Source organism: Pantherophis guttatus, chromosome 7 (genome assembly GCF_059756535.1).
Source record: "Pantherophis guttatus breed Tessera chromosome 7, ASM5975653v1, whole genome shotgun sequence".
Lineage (NCBI taxonomy): Eukaryota > Metazoa > Chordata > Lepidosauria > Squamata > Colubridae > Pantherophis > Pantherophis guttatus.
In genome coordinates this window covers 78,570,439-78,588,944 of record NC_142069.1, presented here as the reverse complement: position 1 = coordinate 78,588,944, position 18,506 = coordinate 78,570,439, and the positions used below count along the sequence as shown (strand labels likewise).

Here is an 18,506-nt window from a genome sequence, read left to right as displayed (position 1 = left end):
GGCGGCGGGTGGTTTGGAGAACGGTAGCAAAAATCCCTGCCGCTCCCCATGCCCAGCTGAGCTGAGCAATCATCAGAGGCTTTTAAAAAAATTTTTAAAGCATTTTTTTCTACAACCTCTTCGGCCGAAAAAATGCTTTTCAAAGTTTTTTTAAAAAGCCTCTGATGATCGTGCAGCTCAGCTGGGTTCAGCCGAAGAGGTTGTAGAAAAAATGTTTTTAAAAGAAAAAAAAGCCTCTGACGATCAGGCAACTCAGCTGGGATCATCAAAGGCTTTTAAAAGCATTTTTTAACAACCTCTTCGGCCGAAGAGGTTGTAAAAAAAATGGTTTTAAAAGTAAAAAAAAAAAGTTGGCCACGCCCACTCAGTCTCATTACCCCACCACCACCAAGCCACGCCCACAGAACCGGTAGTAACAAATTTTACATTTAACCACTGGATTTTACAGCTCATGAAGTAGACTTCTGTTTCAGAATCAAAAAAGAAAAGGGAGGGCTACTGTGTGCCTGCCAGAAATTAGGAAGTGAAGCTTTAAGTATTGAGTAATGAAATTTGCTTGGTAAATTGCAAATTTAGAGAACATGGCTACGGCTGTGATGATTGGGAGGAGACTCTGCAGACAGAGCTCCTGGGGTAGGGGGCTGTTGGAGATTTGTCTGCCTGTTCATTGTTTGTTGCTGTCTGCTGCGGGCTTTCTTTAGCTCCCTTGATTGACTAGCCATGCACTTCTGCTGGCAAATAGTTAAATTCTGATGAGAGGCTGAAGGATTTCCCAGCTACCCTCTTCCTTATCACCTGCACCCCAAGTGCCACCCCATTCCTGTGGAGCCTGCTGCTTTTCCTAAGAAAAGAGGAGGAGGACTGAAGAATGGCAATACAGTCAGAGTTGGTATTCAGCCGGTTCAGACTGGTTCGAGTGAACCACTAGTGGAAATTTTTGAGTATTCGGTCGCTCGCAGAGATGCTCCATTTGCTCTCTGGGTTGGCACCTACTTCTCTCTGCTGCTGCTCTTGCTGGGAGAGTGTCTTGTGCAATTTAGCAGTTGTGAGCCACCACTTTCCTCTAAATCCCATCCGGAAAGTGCTGTGGTTGAGAGAAACAGCATTCAACATGGCTGCTGCTTCTCTGTGCCGCAGCGCTTTCCGGATGGGACTTAAGAGGAAAGCAGCGGCTCACAGGTGCTAAACTGCACAAGACGCTTTCCCGGCAAGAGCAGCAGCGGAGAGAAGCAGCCGCTGACCTGGAGAGCAGAGATGGAGGGGAGCAGGCCCCGAAAGGCTGCTCTGTCAAGCCTTGCTGTGTGGCGGAAGCCACGCATACATGGAAGCCGTGCACATTTTCGGTGAACTGGCGGTGGGATTATTTGAAATCCACCACTGAATACAGTGTATGAGTATTTGCAACGTTTCCTCCCAAGGCTATTGGAGGAGAGAGAAGAGAAAGAAAAAAAAATAAGGTTCTGCACTTAGGCAGGAAAAAACAAATGCACAGGTATAGAATAGAGAGTACCTGGCTCAACAATAGTAACTGTGAGGGGGATCTGGGAGTCTTAGTCAACCATCACTTAAGTATGAGCCAGCAGTGTGCTGCAGCTCCCAAAAAAAACAGTGCAGTCCTAGACTGCATCAACAGAGAGATAGCATCAAGATCACAAGAAGTGATAGTACCACTCTATAATGCACTAGTCTAGTGAGAACATAATGATACAAGAAGATGCTGAGACTTTAGAAAAAGTGCAAACAAGCGCAACAAAGATAATAAAGCTAAACTGTATGATGAACAATTAAGGAAACTAACTCTTAACTAATTAAGGGAGTATGTCTAGGGGTGAAATATCTTCAAGTACTTGAAGGTCTATCAAGTGCTGCACTGGCTCCCAGTGGTCTTCCGGGTGCGATTCAAGGTGTTGGTTACCACCTTTAAAGCGCTCCATGGCACTGGACCTGGATACCTTCGAGACCGCCTTCTGCCACCAGTAGCCTCCCACCGGCCAGTTCGCTCCCACAGAGAGGGTCTCCTCAGGGTGCCATCTCTGTGGGAGCCCCTGCCCTTTGGAATGAACTCCCCCCAGAAATTCGTAAAATCTCTGATCTCCGTGTATTTCGCTGTGCCCTCAAAACCATGTTGTTCTGCCAGGCTGGGCTATCAATGTAAAGATTTTAATCGGTTTTAAATGGGATTTTAAATTTGGGGTTTTATAAATTGGGCCTATTATTTAATAATTTTAATTATTTTTAAATTTTGTCTGTCCTTGTGTTTTTAATTAGGCTGTACACCGCCCTGAGTCCTTCGGGAGAAGGGCAGTATAGAAATAAAATAAAATAAAATAAAATAAAATAAAATAAAATAAAATAAAATAAAATAAAATAAAATAGATAGATAGATAGATAGATAGATAGATAGATAGATAGATAGATAGATAGATAGATAGATAGATAAATAAATATCATAGAGGAAAGGGGTTCAACTTATTCTCCAAAGCACCTGAGGGCAAGACAAGAAGCAAACTTGTTAAAGAGAGAGATCCAGTCTGGAAATAAGGAGAAATTTCCTGACAGGTAATCAGTGGAATTGATTAATCAATTAATCCTGTTTGGATTGATTAATCCAGCCCTTCTATAGTATATAACAAGGCACTCTCTGTTCTACAGTATTGAACATAGTGCAAACTATATTGATCTTATTCTTCATTGAACTATGTTGTGGGTTATTGAGCAGAGTACCCTTTGAGTAAATGCATGAAAAGCAACTGGGAGTGGTTGTGAACAATCACAGTTAACATACAAACACACTGAGTTGTTGTAGTCTTTTACTTTTAGAAAAAGTAAAGCAATTTCCAAAAACAATCCAAGTCATACACAGATAAGATAAGAGTTAAACAATCAATCCAGGGATATTTCAAGTACAAAGTCTTCTTACCAGTTGTAGTTATACACAATAAAACAGTTCTTGAGTTTCAAAACAGGAACAAGTTCAATATCAAAACATTCAATAAATAGTAGAAAGCAACATGTAGCTATGATCAAACAATGATCATGCAGAGAGATCAGGTAGAGAGTTACAGCTAATAAGCAGGTAAAATGGTGTAGTATCCACACAAACCATGATCCTGACTTCCCTTAAGTACATTGGCTACAGAGCTTAGCCAATCAGGATACAAGATGATGTAATACAGTCTTAAAGCAATATAATACCTTTCTGACTGCAAACATACATTGTTGGTTTATATATTGCCTGACCAACTAGTTAGACAAATAACCATTTTCTAACAAGGACAAATAATTTTCTCTCTTGTAGTTTAAAGGATCTGATCCTGCCTTTTATTTTTCAAAATGTAATATAATAAATTCCTGTCTATTAATTTGTAGCTCTCAGTAGCAACCCATTAACAAGTAAAATGACTACTACTCTTATTTCTCATTATAACGTTACCATCTTTCTCAAGTAACTTTCAGAAAGCATTGACTTTCCTCTTTATATCTCTGGTGATTTTACGCATTACAAGCACTGGCGCAGAGGTAAAAATCGGGATGAGACGACTTGATGTTGATTAACGGCTTGTCAAAATGTCTCCACAGTACATTGCTGCACAATGTACTTCACAACTCACTTAAACCTGTATTAAATGTAATCCTAGATTGTTCTACAAACCTCAATACAAATTGATCGGCCATAGTAATTATCTAATTTTTCAAAGTTTCCTAGTAGTGTGGGAATTCCAACACCACATTTCAGTTACGTTAAGAAGTCTGGTCTTTGGCCACTGCCTGAAATTCAACAAGCCAATTTCTACTCCCTATGCCTGGCAGAGGCAGCCTCAATAGGGCCTGAATAGGGCCTGTGGAAATTTTTAAAGAATCCCCAAAGACGTGACTTTTTTGAACAATTAAAACCTTAACATTACTTTAAATCAACCATACACAAACATTCTATGTTAACCCATCCAGAGAAAGCAAGAGATTTAGAACCCATCATAAATTGCTTTAAAAAGAAAAGAAAGAAAGAAAGAAAGAAAGAAAGAAAGAAAGAAAGAAAGAAAGAAAGAAAGAAAGAAAGAAAACAGAACAATCCAGGTTTTTGCTTCCATCCAGGTAGCCAGGGATTAATCAATACATTAGAAAAATGTTTATATTGTGTTTCCCTGAAAATAAGACCAGGTCTTATATTAATTTTTGCTCCAAAAGATGCATTAGGGCTTATTTTCTGGTCAGGTCTTATTTTGGGGCAAATATGGTACTAACTGCACCCATCTGGCTGGCAATCTTAACTGGGGCTTATTTTGGGGGTAGGGCTTATATCATGAGCATCCTGAAAAATCATGCTAGGATTTATTTTCCAGTTGGGTCTTATTTTCGGGGAAACAGGGTAATGTTTGCCAGTCTGCCAATCTCCGGTGGGAGATCAGTTAGTGTATGTATAAAATCTCCTACGTTGCTTTCCTTGTAATTACATAGCCTTGTTCACATACTGATGGAAATTATATGCCGGGGTGAAATGCTTCTGGTTCGGACCGGATCGCCTGATCCGGTAGTAATGGTGGTGGGTGATTCGGAGAACCTGTAGCAAAAATCCCTGCCCCCCCATGCCCAGCTGAGCTGCGCGATCATCAGAGGCTTTTTTTTTTAATTTTTAAAAGCATTTTTTCTATAACCTCTTCGGCCGAAAAAATGCTTTTAAAAGTAAAAAAAAAAGCCTCTGATGATCGCACGGCTCAGCTGGGATCGTCAGAGGCTTTTAAAAGCATTTTTTCTACAATCTCTTAAGGTTGTAGAAAAAAATGCTTTTAAAAGCCTCTGACAATCCCAGCTGAGTTGCCTGATCGGCAGAGGCTTTTTTTCTTTTAAAAAAAGAAAACCGCCCATCCAGTCACATTACCACCACCCCCCGCCCCTGCACCAAGCCATGCCCACAGAACCGGTAGTAGCAAATTTTAGATTTCACCACTGTTATATGCCATTATCTTTTTTCCTGGTGGTCTCCCATCTAGATACTAATTAACAACATACAGTATTCAGTTTTTAAAAGACTATCTTGAGTCAACCTTTTCTGTGATTTCATAGACACGCTCCTGTAGTTTTCTTGGAACCGTGAAGAAAAGATTTGCCAATACCTGCCTTTTGAAGTTTTTTCAAGTTCTCGGTTTAGCCCTCGGAAAGGTGATCTCCCATTCCAGCACTAGGCAGGTTTCACCTTCTTAAGCGTATTTGAGAACAATTAAGGCTGAGGTTATGGTCTTCTCAATGCCCAGGAAAAAGCACTGCAAATTCAGAATCTCTGCACACTTCTCTACTTTCCAAACCAAGAGAATGAAATAAGCTCTCTTTAGGAAGGTTACATAAGGTTCTAGTGAAAAGTGAAGGGTTACATAAGGCTCTAGTGGAAAGTATTCAGCCTGCAATTTCTGTCGCCTATTGTAGTCGCTTAACTTCTAATAAATCTGGTTGTAGAAGCCTCTATGAGACGCATGGTTCTGACATATATAAGTCTATTGCTATTTGGCTGTCAAGAAGAGTTTGACAGCTGGCTAGGCAAAACTACCTTCCGTGGGTTTCAGTGCCTGGAAGCCTCCCTTAAAAGAAGTTAGCCTCATCTCCCCACGGATAACAGGGTCCTTTTTCTTCATCCCCATTGCTTTTTATGTGACCAGCTAAAACGGCTAATCTAGAGTATTTCTCAGCTAATCACCTTTTGGGCACATAATACAGATAAAGAGTCCCATTTCTGGGCCAGGAAACCCCGCTAGAGTACTTTACAAGGAGTTTTTGCAGATGAGTGTAAGCCCTTCGTAAAATACACAGCAAATGTGGATACACAGCCTACACATAGGAAACAATTAAAACGAGCAAATGAAGGACTCCAGGATTCTTGGGCAGACTGAAAGAGGACTTTCTCCCCACTTCTTTTAGTTGGTCAAACTTTTGAATTTTATTTTTATTTTTTTGATTGAGAGATTTAAAAAACAGGTGGGCAGGCACACCCCCATCTTAAATTCACATCAAGAGTCAGAGATCGGACCACCAGGAGGAAAATAGCTTACCTGGCATCGCTGCCAAGCTCTTCCGAGTCACGGCTGAAGGAGATGAATGCCTCTCCTACAGGCAGTTTGGAAAAATTGGGGTGGGGCTTGGAATGCCCCACATATATACAGCAGAGGCCGGTCGCTAGAAGCTACACCCTTGCACTGGGGCGGTGCTGCCATTATTACATTCTTTTTAATCAAACCTAATGACATTTTAAATATTACTAGGTAAGCCGTAACTCACTCTCTCCTGCAGTGCAGTATAGGAACTTCTCATTCTTTATTCCACTTATCTCTTAACACTTGCATGTCAAATTGCTTTGTAACTATAGAAATTTGTATGATATTTTTTTTTAGGTTTAAAACTAAAACAACTCAGAAGGCCATGTGAATGACTTTAGATCTTCTGCATTGCTACCAGGAAAAATAGAGAGACACGTTTTCAAGGTTGATCTGAACTTGATGGGAGTCTTTTGCAAAGCTGTGCCCATGAAATCCGGTTAGAGCTTGATCAGATTGCCAGGAACTCCCAGAGCTGTAGGCTAGATAAGGAAATTGAACTACTGTATATCAAGCAGCTGACATGGAAACAACAGGATTGTATACATAATCAAGATTTTTTTTTTCAGTTCAATTCCATCAACTTGCACCCAAGTTGATTAAATGGATGAATGGTTACTATCTTGGCTTGTTCTTTGCCAGCCTGCAGCTCTTCCAAGAGCATTCCAGTGATTTCTCTGGTTCACCAAATCCACAGACTTCCACTTTCCTCCACTTGCCAAACGTAGGCATTTTTTGAATATATCAACTGCTTCCGTGTGTGTCCAAGTAAATGTTTCTATTTGCTTCAAGGGAGCAGCCAATCTTTCCTTGGTTGCATATCCAAAGGTTGCATTCTTTATGCCTTCCTTAGTCATGAAAGTCAGCTGAATGGCTTACAGCCAGCCCCTCCATCAACTCAATCTACCTCACAGTTTTTTTTTTGTGGGGAAAAAGAGGAAGCAGGAGTTTAGGACCGGTAGTCCTCAACTTACAACAATTAACTTAGTGACTGTTCAAAGTTATGTCACTGGAAAAAGAAATTTATGACCATTTTTCAAGTTGCAACCTTAGTAGCATCCCCATGATCAGGTGATCAAAATTCAGATGCTTGGCAACTGGTTCATACTTATGGCCATTGCTGTGGTCCCAAATTCATGTGATATTCCCTTTTGCAACAAGCAAAGTTCACTTAATACCCTTAAGTGGCTAACTGAACAACTGCAGTGAGCAACTGCAGTGTTGCTCCATTTTACAACCTTTCTTGCCACAGTTGTTAAGTGAACAACTGCAGTGATTCACTTAACAACTGTGGCAAGAAAGGTTGTAAAATGGAGCAACACTCACTTAACAAATGTCTTTTGGGCTCGCTCGTGGCAGTAAGTCAGTGCTGAAATGTAAAATTTGTTACTACCAGTTCTGTGGGCGTAGCTTGGGGGGGGTAATGTGACTGGGTGGGCGTGGCCAACTTTTTTTTCTTTTAAAAGCATTTTTTTTACAAACTTAAGAGGTTGTAGAAAAAATGCTTTTAAAAGCCTCTGATGATCCCAGCTGAGCCACGCGATCATCAGAGGCTTTTTTTTTTTTTTACTTTTAAAAGCATTTTTTTGGCCGAAGAGGTTGTAGAAAAAATGCTTTTAAAAGTAAAAAAAAAAGCCTTGATAATCGTGTGGCTCAGCTGGGCTTGGGGGAGGCACAGGTATTTTTGCTACCGGTTCTCTGAACCACCCGCCACTATCGCTACCAGATCGGGTGATCCGGTCCGAACCGGGAGCATTTCACCCCTGCAGTAAGTCAAAGACTACCTTTATTTCATCACCTTGAGTTGAAATATGATAAAAATAGTAGCAAGCCTCCCACCAATCCTGCTACCATGATTTTGCTCCTCTCTGCCTCAGTTTACTTCAATAGCTGGTCATACACTGTCTTTTATGTTATCAAGGCCAATGGAAGAAGTTTGAAGCACAAGAGGAGACAGGAGGAGGAACGGAGAATTATTACTCCTGAAAGGCAGAATTATCCCATTGCTCAAACTCCAGCAAGACAAATTTGCCCGGCCTCGAGTTGGCTTTGCCATACACCAGGATCCGAGAGAAAGAACTTCAAAGGCAGAGTGAAAAGCCAAGCAAGGCTGCGGCATCCCTGCAAACAATTGCTCAAGTCCTTCAGCATCTCAAGACCAATCTATTCCTCCCACATCCTCCTAGGGAGTCTATGACAACTTGCTGCAATCAACTTGTTGCGCCCAAACCATCATGGCCAACTCGCCACAGCCAACTCGCTACAAGCAGGGGTCCCCAACCTTGACAACTTTAAGCCTGGCGGACTTCAACTCCCAGAATTCCTCAGCCAGCAATTGAAGTCCACAAGTGGTAAAGTTGCCAAGGTTGGAGACCCCAGTGCTACAAGGCAACACACTATGGGACAACTCGCTGCTGGATAAGAGTTACACTAATATCAAAGCAATAGCACTTAGATTTATATACCGCTTTATAGTGCTTTTACAGCCCTCTCTAAGGTTTATAGAGTTAGCCTATTGCCCCCAATAATCTGGGTTCCAACAATAATCCAATAGAATCATGGAAGAAAGGGTGGCGAAGGAGGGACTTAAATAAAATGTGAATGACAAAAATTAAAATATTTTTTTTAAAAAATAATTCAGTTGAATTGTCCAGGACAGCGAGTTATCCTGTGGAGAATTGGCTGTGTAGAGCTACCCCGTCCCCACCCCCAGGCCTTCCTAGAGTGTTTCTCAACCTTGGACGCTTGAAGATGGGTGGACTTCAACTCCCAGAATCCCCCAGCCAGCAGCGCTGGCTTCTGGGAGTTGAAGTCCACCCATCTTCAAGCGTCCAAGGTTGAGAAACACTGTCACCTAGAGGCTTAGCCAGGAAGGGGCTGACAATGCGCTTGCGCCCGGAGTGACGTCACTTTTTTTTGGGGAGGCGCGGAACCTCCGTTCCCGGCAAAGCGGGAATCTTTTTCATTATCTTTTTTGCGGACCGTTTTTTTTAAAAAAAAAAACAACGAGGCCTAGTCTGGGAAGCAAGGGTTGCCGTAGCAACCGCCGGGCCTTGTCGCGATGCGCTTGCGCGGGGCCAGCATGGCGGTGCGGCTGGCTCCGCGCCGTTGGTTCGGTCGGGAGCCGTTCACTCAGTTGCCCGGAGGAGGCGGAGGGGTTGCCGGCGTGCAGGAGCTCTTGGAAAACGCCACCGTCGAAGTGGACGAGAAGACGCGGAAGGCGCAGCGCGCCGTCCCCGAGGAAACCTCCGTGTTGCTCTTTCCCGGCCAGGGCAGCCAGTTCGTGGGAATGGGACGCGGGTTGCTGCGGTATCCCAACGTGCGGGAGCTGTTCCGCGTGGCCGAGGCCGTGCTCGGCTACGACCTGTGGAGCCTCTGCCAGGACGGCCCCAGCGCCCGGCTGCACCGCACCGTCCACAGCCAGCCCGCCGTCTTCGTCTGCTCTTTGGCTGCCGTGGAGAAGCTGCACCATCAGCAGCCCTGGGTGAGGAAGGGTCTCTGGGTGTGGGGGGGAGACTCCCAGCCCCTGAAGGCGAGGAGCTTTTTTGGGGGACGTTCCTCTTTCCTCTTCTGTCTCTTTCTACTTTCCACATTCCTCCTCTTCTTCCTCCCTTTCTTACCTTCTCTCCTACTCTTCTTTTTCCCTTCTTTCTTACTCTCCTTTTCCCGTTCTTCTTTTCTTCTCTTCTCACCTCCGACTCCCCTCCTTCCCCCTCTCTACTCCTCTCCCCCTTTCCACTCCCTTGTTGTTTCCTTTTTCAATTCAGTCTGAGATGGTATTCAAGGAGGCCCAATTTCAATTCACATACATCTTCATTTCAAATTTCTTTTTTACTTTATAATTATATCTCTTCTTACATTCCTGTACATTATTAGTCAATCCATGTATCATCTGGGTATAACATTTTGTGCCATCATCTTCATAATTTATCATCATTTCTTAATATATACATTTATCTTTCCTTTTTAATTTAATTTTAATATACTGCAGTATATTAAAAACCAAAATTATTATTTTTTTTCTGTGGGAGGTACAGTTATGCCTTTGGCACATTATGTTCTTGCTTAACATAATGTGTTACGTTGGGAGCCTCCCTTGCAAAGGGTGTGAAATCGCTTAAGGATTAATTTCTGCCTTGGAGTGAACCGATAAACTTTGAAGAGGCAGATTAGACTTACTTGGATCCGAGCTGTTTCACTGAGGAATATTGATCAAAGTGGTTTTAAAAAAGGCTAAAATCAATATTGCCATCACCCAGATAGAAGCTGTATTTTCCCTGAAAATAAGACCTCCCAGATAATAAGCCCAATTGGGCTTTTGAGCGCATGGGCTAAAATAAGCCCTCTCCAAAAATATTCCTGAAAATATTTAAATGCACGTGCAGCCGGTCCCCACCATTTCCTCTGGTTAAGGTTAGGGAGGCTGAGCTGGAAATCAGGTAAAATGGCAAGAGGAGCTTCACGTGCCCCAAAATAATAAGACCTCAAAAATAAGGCCAATCGCTTATTTTGGGGTTCAAAAAAATATAAGACAGGATCTTATTTTCGGGGAAACACGGTATTTGGAAAATAAGCCAGGTAAAATGGTTGAGAGAGACCTGAGCAAGTGTTCCCTCTGGAAACAGACTTAACATATTATGGAAGGTCAGCCTGAGAAACTTAACTCATGTTGATGGAATATATTTATTCTTTCACCATTTTTAATACAGGTGCCAAAAGAAATCAGGATTTTAAAAGCCTTTCAAAACTATATGGCAACACCCTGATTTCTTAAAATTGCAACATAAAAGCTGAATGACTTACAGGTAGTTCTTGCACCGCTTGCTCAGCGACCATTCAGTTTCCACAGCCTTGAATGAGGGGCACTTACGATAGATTCTTGTAGTTGTGAGTGCCACACCGTCCCCGGGATCATGTGATTGTAATTCAAGCAGTTGAAAAACAGCTTGCAATTACAATACAGTATCCACAGTCACGTGATTATGATTGGCCATTTGTGATTGGCCATTTGTGGGGAAATGTAAATGAGGAAGCTGGCAGGAGATTGATAATGTAATCTCCTGCCAGCACGGCTGTGGGAGGCTGCTGTAACTGGGAGAGTCACACTTTTACAACTGTTGATCAGTGAAAGTTGCAACTCTCAATTGTAATTGTTAAGTATCTGTATATGATCCACAGATTTACACCCTCTTGCAGAAGAGCTGTGATTATTTGGTTTTATCTGGGTTTATTTATTTACCTGCCGGTTTGTAAAATGTATAAATCTGTAATTTTAGAAAAGAAAATACTAGCCCCAAACATATATTTTTACTAGACAGTGCTTAATTGAGACAATATTCAATCTGAGAATCTTTTGAGTTCAGAGCTGAAAATGGAAATTAGAAAACTCTACTAAAGACAGTTACAGAAGATGTTTTATCATTATCATTTTAATCTACCTGAGACTAATGGGGAGGCAAAACTGCTTCTGGGCAAGATTTAACACTAGCATCTTTCATATAAATATTGATTCTTGGAATAGTGTTATGCCAAAGATGTTAAAGCATAAAGAAATACCTGAACATTCTCCTTGTAAGAGCAAAGCATTCATTCCTTAGTGTCTTAAGATTGGGCAGTCTTGATGGTTACAAGTCAGCTTGATTGTTTTCAGTTTAGAACTTTCTAGAAATTATACAGTTTAGTTTTCAGAACACATGAGATCCTAGGTGCTCTCTGAGCTTGGTACTTTTCTTGCAGATGTTTCCTTACAAATTACATGATGTCATCAGTGCACTTCTGAACATATTTTCAAAAGTGATTTTTAAAATTTTTTTTACAGGTTGTTGAGAGCTGTGTTGCGGCTGCTGGATTCAGCATTGGAGAATATGCTGCCCTTGTTTTTGCAGGAGCCATAGATTATGCAGAAGGTATAAAGCAAGTATCAATATATATAAATATTTTATTTTTCCTTGTTATAACGTTGGAATACACAATGTTTGTTCAGCTTAGAGCTACACCAGCCTGAATAACATTTTGGCATGAAATAAATATGTGCATTAAAGAAATGCACATGAGGAATAAAAATTCCTCGTGAGGAATAAAAAAATAATTATAATTCTCCTAAAATACAAAAATATGTGACTAAAAAAATTCTTGATTAGCAAAAATAAAAAGAGAGGGCAGAATGTGGGAGATGGTAACAATAGTATGTGTTGTACCCTTAGGCAACAGTATCAAGAGGGTACTGGAACTCCCATATATTTTGCCCGGTTACACATCTATTGTTTAATATATCTGTGATATATTTGTTGATTCACGTATTTGTTTGTTCATTTTACAAATTGATGAAATACAACAATCCTGATTTTTCTTTTTCCGAGAACTTCAAAATGGAATTTATTTACTAAAGTTAAATAAGAAAAGTTGCTTATGATTACTTTTGTTGAAATGGGAAATTTATTGCAGAGTTCGTTGCGATGAAAAAAGCAGATGTAGAAGTGCCTCTTTGAAGCACAGGAATTATAGTTCATAGACCTTACAAAGAACATCCATGGAACTTTGCATCCATTTGGTACACTTGAAATATGTTATATATGCACTCATTTTCAGTACAATTGTGCAGTTTTGCAAAAAAAAAAAAAATTGAATATATATTGTGTTAATATATTTAAAAAACTGATCTTCAAAAGCAGTTCTTGTGAAATTTTAAATGTAAAGAATCAAGTGAAATATTTAGTGCAGGTTTCTTGTAAAAAGTAATTCAGGTTGGATGTTCTATTTAATTATGGTCTACGGTAATCTATAGTGTAAGCTTTTAAACAGTAAAGCTATTCATCTTCTTTTGCTTCATGTTTTCTCATCACTTGGCTTTATTCGTCCCCAAAATTCAGTTGCATTTTGAAGTAAAGAGAGATTTGTTTCACTGTCTGTTTTGCTCAGTCAGAAGTTATGCCTGCAAAGCCTTCTTTTAATTCCTATGTATATTTGTCAAATTCTAAATGGATGAGTAGAAAACTATAATTTACGCAGGCAGACATTATTTCAAATCATAATTTCAACTTCCTTTTATCATGATTTGGTTTTCTCAAGTTGTCTATATGGGCAATAAGGGTATTCGGGTAACATTTAGGTTGGGGCTACCAGTGAAACAAGCCGAGTATCCTTGCAGAACAACTTCCTCAGTGCTTTGAAGAAAGATGCTTGGGTTGTGCCAGCATTTTTTTGCAAAATATATTTGAAATGCTTTGCACAGCTGCAGCAATTGATAACCAAAGTGAAAGTGTGGGGGAAATATGGCAGTGAAAGAAATGTGAACAAAACATACTTCCTGTGTTAGGGAGCTGGATTAGATGGTCTTTAAGATTCTTTACATTCCTTACTTACTATGATTTTGGGAAGGGAGACCCTTTACTTATATTGAACAGTGGAGCAGCTTGCCTACAGAAGTTGTGGGTGCTTCATCCCTGGAGATTTTTAAAGAAGAGACTGGACAGTCACTTGTCCAAAATGGTATAGGGCAGTGATGGCTAGCCTTTTTGCCATTGCGTGCTGGGGGGGAGGGAGGGGTCGCGTGCACGCGTGCTCACACCCATAATTCTATCCACCCCATGCATGCGCGTGCCCCCCCGGCTCCTGGCATGTGATGGCACGTTAGGCCTGTTTTTCTTTCTCCCCAGGCTCCAGAGCCTTTCTAGAAGCTTTGGGAGGACAAAAACGGTCTCCTCCTCCCCCCACTGAGGCACTCCGGAGGCCCAAAATGGTCCCACTGGAAGTTGGCAAATGGGCCGTGTCTGGCCTCCAGGGGGTGGGGGTGGGGAAGGCTGTTTTTGCCCTCCCCAGACTCCAGAGCCTTTCTAGGTAGTAGTGGGTCCTTGTCGTTGTGACTGTGTAAATATGTTTTAGGTTTTCTACTGCTACAGCCATTTTTGCTCTGTAGCAACAATCTCAAATTTGGGTACGCCTCTATAGAGATTCTTTTTCTTTTCCGTAGCCCTGTATGCTGTCAAGACACGGGCTGAAGCCATGCAAGAGGCCTCTGAAGTTATACCAAGTGGGATGCTCTCTGTTATTGGCCGAAGAGATTCAGATTATAAAACTGCTTGTTTGGAAGCTCGTGAATACTGCAAGACAGTGGGCATAGAAGACCCTGTATGTGAAGTTTCAAACTACTTGTTTCCAGACAGCAGAGTCATTGCAGGACACTTACAGGTATTATTAAAACAATTGTAGTTGACGGTGTAAAGATAAGTTGGAGAACAAGCCATCTTCTCCAGCCTAAAATGCTCTAATTGCATTAATTACTAATTGCAATAATAATTTCTGCAATGTAAATACTAATATAATATATATATATATATATATATATATATATACAGGTAGTCCTAGACTTACAACAGTTTACTTAGTAATTGTTTGGTTACAACAGCACTGAAAAAAGTGACTTATGACTATTTTTCACACTTATGACCATCGCAGCATCCCCATGGTCATGTGATTTACATTTGGATGCTTGGCAAGTAGTTCATATTTAGAAGAGTTGCAGTGTCCTGGGGTCATATGATCACCTTTTGTGACCTTCTGACAAGCAAAGTCAATGGGGAAGCCAGATTCACTTAACAACCGTGTTACTTATTTAACAACTGCAGTGATTCACTTAACAAACATGGCAAGAAAAGTTGCAAAATGGGGCCAAACTCACTTAACAAATTTCTCACCTAGCAACATAAATTTTGGGCTCAAATGTACCTGTATATTATAATCTATAAATATTATACTATATTTACATATTTTATAAATATAAAAACTAATAATAATTACATTAAGAATAAGTAATTACATTAACGGATTAGTTGCATCAATTAAAAAGCTCTTGATTGCATGCCAAAACAACTAGACACATAATTCCCACAGCACTGTCTTATGTCTAAGGATATTTACCCATGTAGTAGGGCTGTATTACCCTTATCCTTATCATCTTTTGTATTACCTTCTACTATTTTGGTATCTCGTATTACTTTGTTGTCTGAATGCACACTGAAAGCTTACACACCAGAGATAGGTTCCTTGTGTGTCCAATCAAAATTGGCCAATAATGAGTTGGACTGTAATGTAATGTTGTCTTGCTGGCAAGCTGGATGGATTTTTTTTAATTGGGGAGACCTAGTTTCGCAGACACAAGTGGTGCTGAGCTGACTCTTCATTCTGGCTTTCATCATTTTGGCAAAACTAGTTGCCTTTACATTCAAAATACTTCCCTCTCAATATATTTAGCATGTTAACGATTTAAAAAGAAACAAAATAATGACAGAGCCTTGGTGGTGCAGCGGACTAAGTGCTGTTATATAGCACTTAGCTACCAGCTGCCTGCAATTAGTGCGAGTTCAAATCTCACCAGGCTCAAGGTTGACTCAGCCTTCCATCCTTCCGAGGTAGGTAAATTGAGGACCTGGTTTGTGGGGGCAATAAGCTGACTTTGTAGAAACACCGCTTATGGGAGGCCAAAAGCCCTAATAAGCAGGTATATACAAAAGAATGAAGGCTATTGCTGTAGTGCATTGTAAGCCGCCCTGAGTCTTCAGAGAAGGGCAGCATATAAATTGAAATAATAAATAAATAAGTAAATATGACATAGCTCATATTTGGCAGGATGTTTATAAGGAAGCCATCTTTATTTTGTATAAAATCTAATTTTAAATTAAGTCAGGAGGATTTATTTTAAAGGGTTTAGTTTTGCAACAGACAAAAACATTCCATGGTGCCTGGTACTTGGAAAGATTGATGATCCTTTTTGTAAAGATGAAGAATTATGGGCAGTTCTTGGATATAACCACTCATTCAACAACTGTTCAGAGTTACTATGGCACTGTGCAAGAGGGAGTTGGGACTAGACCTCAAAGTTACGGGTGTTGCAGTGTCCCCACAGTCACATGATCCTTATTTGGGACTTGGCAACTGGCTCACAATTACAATGTTCCAGCGTGCTGCAGTCATGTGATTGTTACTTGTGATCCTCTCTGCCAATTTCCCACAAGCAAAATCAATGGGGAAGCCTGCAGGAGGTTGCAAGTCATTCCCACCTCTTTTTCGTCTGTGGCACCCACCTCTGCACCATCTCCCTGCATCAATGGCAATAGCCCTTAGATTTATATACCGCTTCACAGTACTTTATAGCCCTCTCTAAGCGGTTTACAGAGTCAGCCTATTGCCCTCAACAATATGGGTCCTCATTTTACTGACCTCGGAAGGGTGGAAGGCTGAGTCAACCTTGAGCCTGGTGAGATTCGAACTGCCAAATTGCAGGCAGCCGGCAGTCTGCAGAAGTAGCCTGCAATACTGCATTCTAACCGCTGCGCCGCCATGGCTCCAGTTCAATCAACCAGCATTCCATACTTCCTACAAGTGGTACCCACTTACCTGCCTGCAGCACTGCCCTGCTTGCCTGCTGCCTCTTCCCATGACATGGTTATGTGAGGTGCTCAGTTGTGGTCATCCTGTGTGGTCTTAGGGTTTCATTGACAATCATTACATTACATTACATTGGTTTCATTGACAGTTAGGATTGCCAGCAATAGGAGATGCAGTCTCATGACATCATGCATCACAAAGTATCCAAACTACATTTAAAGGCAGCCCGTAACATGGTTTATTGTTCTGATGGTGAATGTATGTTAAGACTTCCATATTTCTGGCCTAAATTGTAGTGCTTGTACTACTATTGACCAGGCTTCTGAAAGATCTTTTGTTGTTGTTTTTCTTGGATCACGTTTCATCAGTGTGCAGCTGTTTATTCAGAATTCTTTAAAAAGTGAAGTATACTAAAGCAGTTCTAGACGAGTGAAATAATTCATTTTTTCTTTTTTTAATCTTAGGCTTTGGAATTCTTACAGAAAAATTCAAGGAAGTTCTCATTTGCACGTGTAAAAATGCTACCTGTGAGTGGTGCTTTTCACACCCGACTAATGGAATCAGCAATGCAACCTTTATCCGAAGCTCTTGAATCAATCAGCTTCCAACAACCCCTCATCTCTGTCTATTCAAATGTGGATAGCAAGAAATACAGGCAACCGGAACAGATTCAGCATTGTTTAGTGGAACAATTGGTTTCGCCAGTGAAATGGGAACAAATAATGCACGCAATCTATGAAAGGAATAAAGGAAAAAAGTTTCCTTATACATATGAAGTGGGACCTGGAAAACAGTTAGGTGCAATTCTAAGAAGCTGCAATTTAAAGGCCTCAAAATATTATAGTAATATTGATGTTTCTGAAGATGAAACAGATGAAGAAACGTAGAGATTCTTGGAAGAAATGGAAAGTAATTTGCTGCCTGCATAACTTCTTTGCACAGGTTTATTGTCATGCCTGGAGTGAAAGTATTCTCCATTGTATTTCTGAGCCTTTCGTCAAATTAACATATTTGCCTGTGAGTGCCTTACATATATTTGATATATACCATATTTTTCAGAGTATAAGACGCACCCCCCCCCCCAAAAAAAGAGGGTGAAAATTTGGGTGCGTCTTATACTCCGAATATAGCTTCACCCACCTGCCGGCCCCCACCCTTTGGCCTCTGCCTCCCAGCAATTTACTCCTTGCAGCAAACAGCAAAACAGCCCATTTCAGCTTCAGCACAGCGTGATTAGCACAAGCAGTTGATTGTCGGTTGGATCGGCCTCCCGACCCTCAGCTGTTTCAGGCTGCAGGGATTGCCATTGCCTATTGCCTCGCAGGCCTCCACTGCTTGCTGCAAACCGGCAAATTGCTGGGAGGCAGATTTTTTTTTTTTTTCATGTGCTAATCACGCTATGGTGAAAATGAAACTAAAGCAGGCTGTTTGCTGCAATGAGGCAAACTGGGAGGCAGAGTTATTGTGAGTGTTTTATGAGTCTTCTGTGTGTCCTTTTGCTGTAAAATTTTTATCTAGAATCAACAATTAGCTGGAATTTAAAAAGCATTTCACTAACTTAATTAAAATGTTACCTGAAGGAAAATAGAGGGGAAAAGCTTTACATCTGACAGATTGTATGCTGAATAATTTACTGATTCTGATTACAATACCAATCTATGCAAAGAAAAAAAATCTTAAAAACAGTTCCAAACTGGTAAAATTTCATATTATTTCCCATATCCATGCACTAGTGTGTATCTTGTTTTCCTCCCCAAAAAAGGTAGGTGCGTCTTATAGTCCGGAGCATCTTATACTCCGAAAAATACAGTACTTATTTAACAGGCCTAATCCCCTTCACCTAGTTGTCCTGGTGACATAAGTGAAGAGTAAAAGCTACATGTGCAGCCTGCCTAACCTCATGGAGTCTTTTCTTCCACCTGAGGACAATGTAAGCTTATATGACAACACCTGTATATTTCATGAGGATAATGAGGTATTCTGGCATTCCCATTTTTCTGAGCATATTCCATAGATTGACACAATAAAAAGACCTTTCTATAA

The 18,506-nt window shown here is 40.9% G+C and overlaps 2 protein-coding genes across 4 annotated transcripts in view; one reads left to right on the top strand and one right to left on the bottom strand.

Moving 5' to 3' along the window:
* Nucleotides 1-11,006, bottom strand: part of TSPO (translocator protein) — a 25,108-nt gene extending 14,102 nt beyond the window's left edge. The window contains exon 1 of one of the 3 annotated variants that reach the window (XM_034442035.2): nucleotides 10,884-11,006. Coding sequence is in view for 1 of the 3 variants with exons in the window: in XM_034442034.3 (XP_034297925.2) it covers nucleotides 6,039-6,045 (7 nt within the window). In the remaining 2 variants the exon portion in view is untranslated. Of the gene's footprint in view, nucleotides 1-6,038; nucleotides 6,114-9,700; nucleotides 9,720-10,883 lie in introns of those variants that run through there. The other 2 variants (XM_087874277.1, XM_034442034.3) reach the window with 2 other exon arrangements.
* MCAT (malonyl-CoA-acyl carrier protein transacylase) lies at nucleotides 8,917-18,506 on the top strand. The gene is made up of 4 exons (XM_034442033.3): nucleotides 8,917-9,564; nucleotides 11,899-11,986; nucleotides 14,050-14,267; nucleotides 16,928-18,506. Exons 1-4 carry the CDS (start codon nucleotides 9,142-9,144, stop codon nucleotides 17,348-17,350), a joined length of 1,152 nt encoding a protein of 383 aa, XP_034297924.1. The 5' UTR covers nucleotides 8,917-9,141; the 3' UTR covers nucleotides 17,351-18,506.

What these genes read in the sequence shown, in the direction of transcription:
- MCAT (XM_034442033.3), top strand. Translation starts at nt 9,142, where the DNA reads ATGCGCTTGCGCGGGGCCAGCATGGCGGTGCGGCTGGCTCCGCGCCGT. An exon ending in AGCCATAGATTATGCAGAAG is followed by an intron (nt 11,987 to 14,049) that starts GTATAAAGCAAG and finishes TCTTTTCCGTAG; the next exon opens with CCCTGTATGCTGTCAAGACA. An exon ending in TCATTGCAGGACACTTACAG is followed by an intron (nt 14,268 to 16,927) that starts GTATTATTAAAA and finishes TTTTAATCTTAG; the next exon opens with GCTTTGGAATTCTTACAGAA.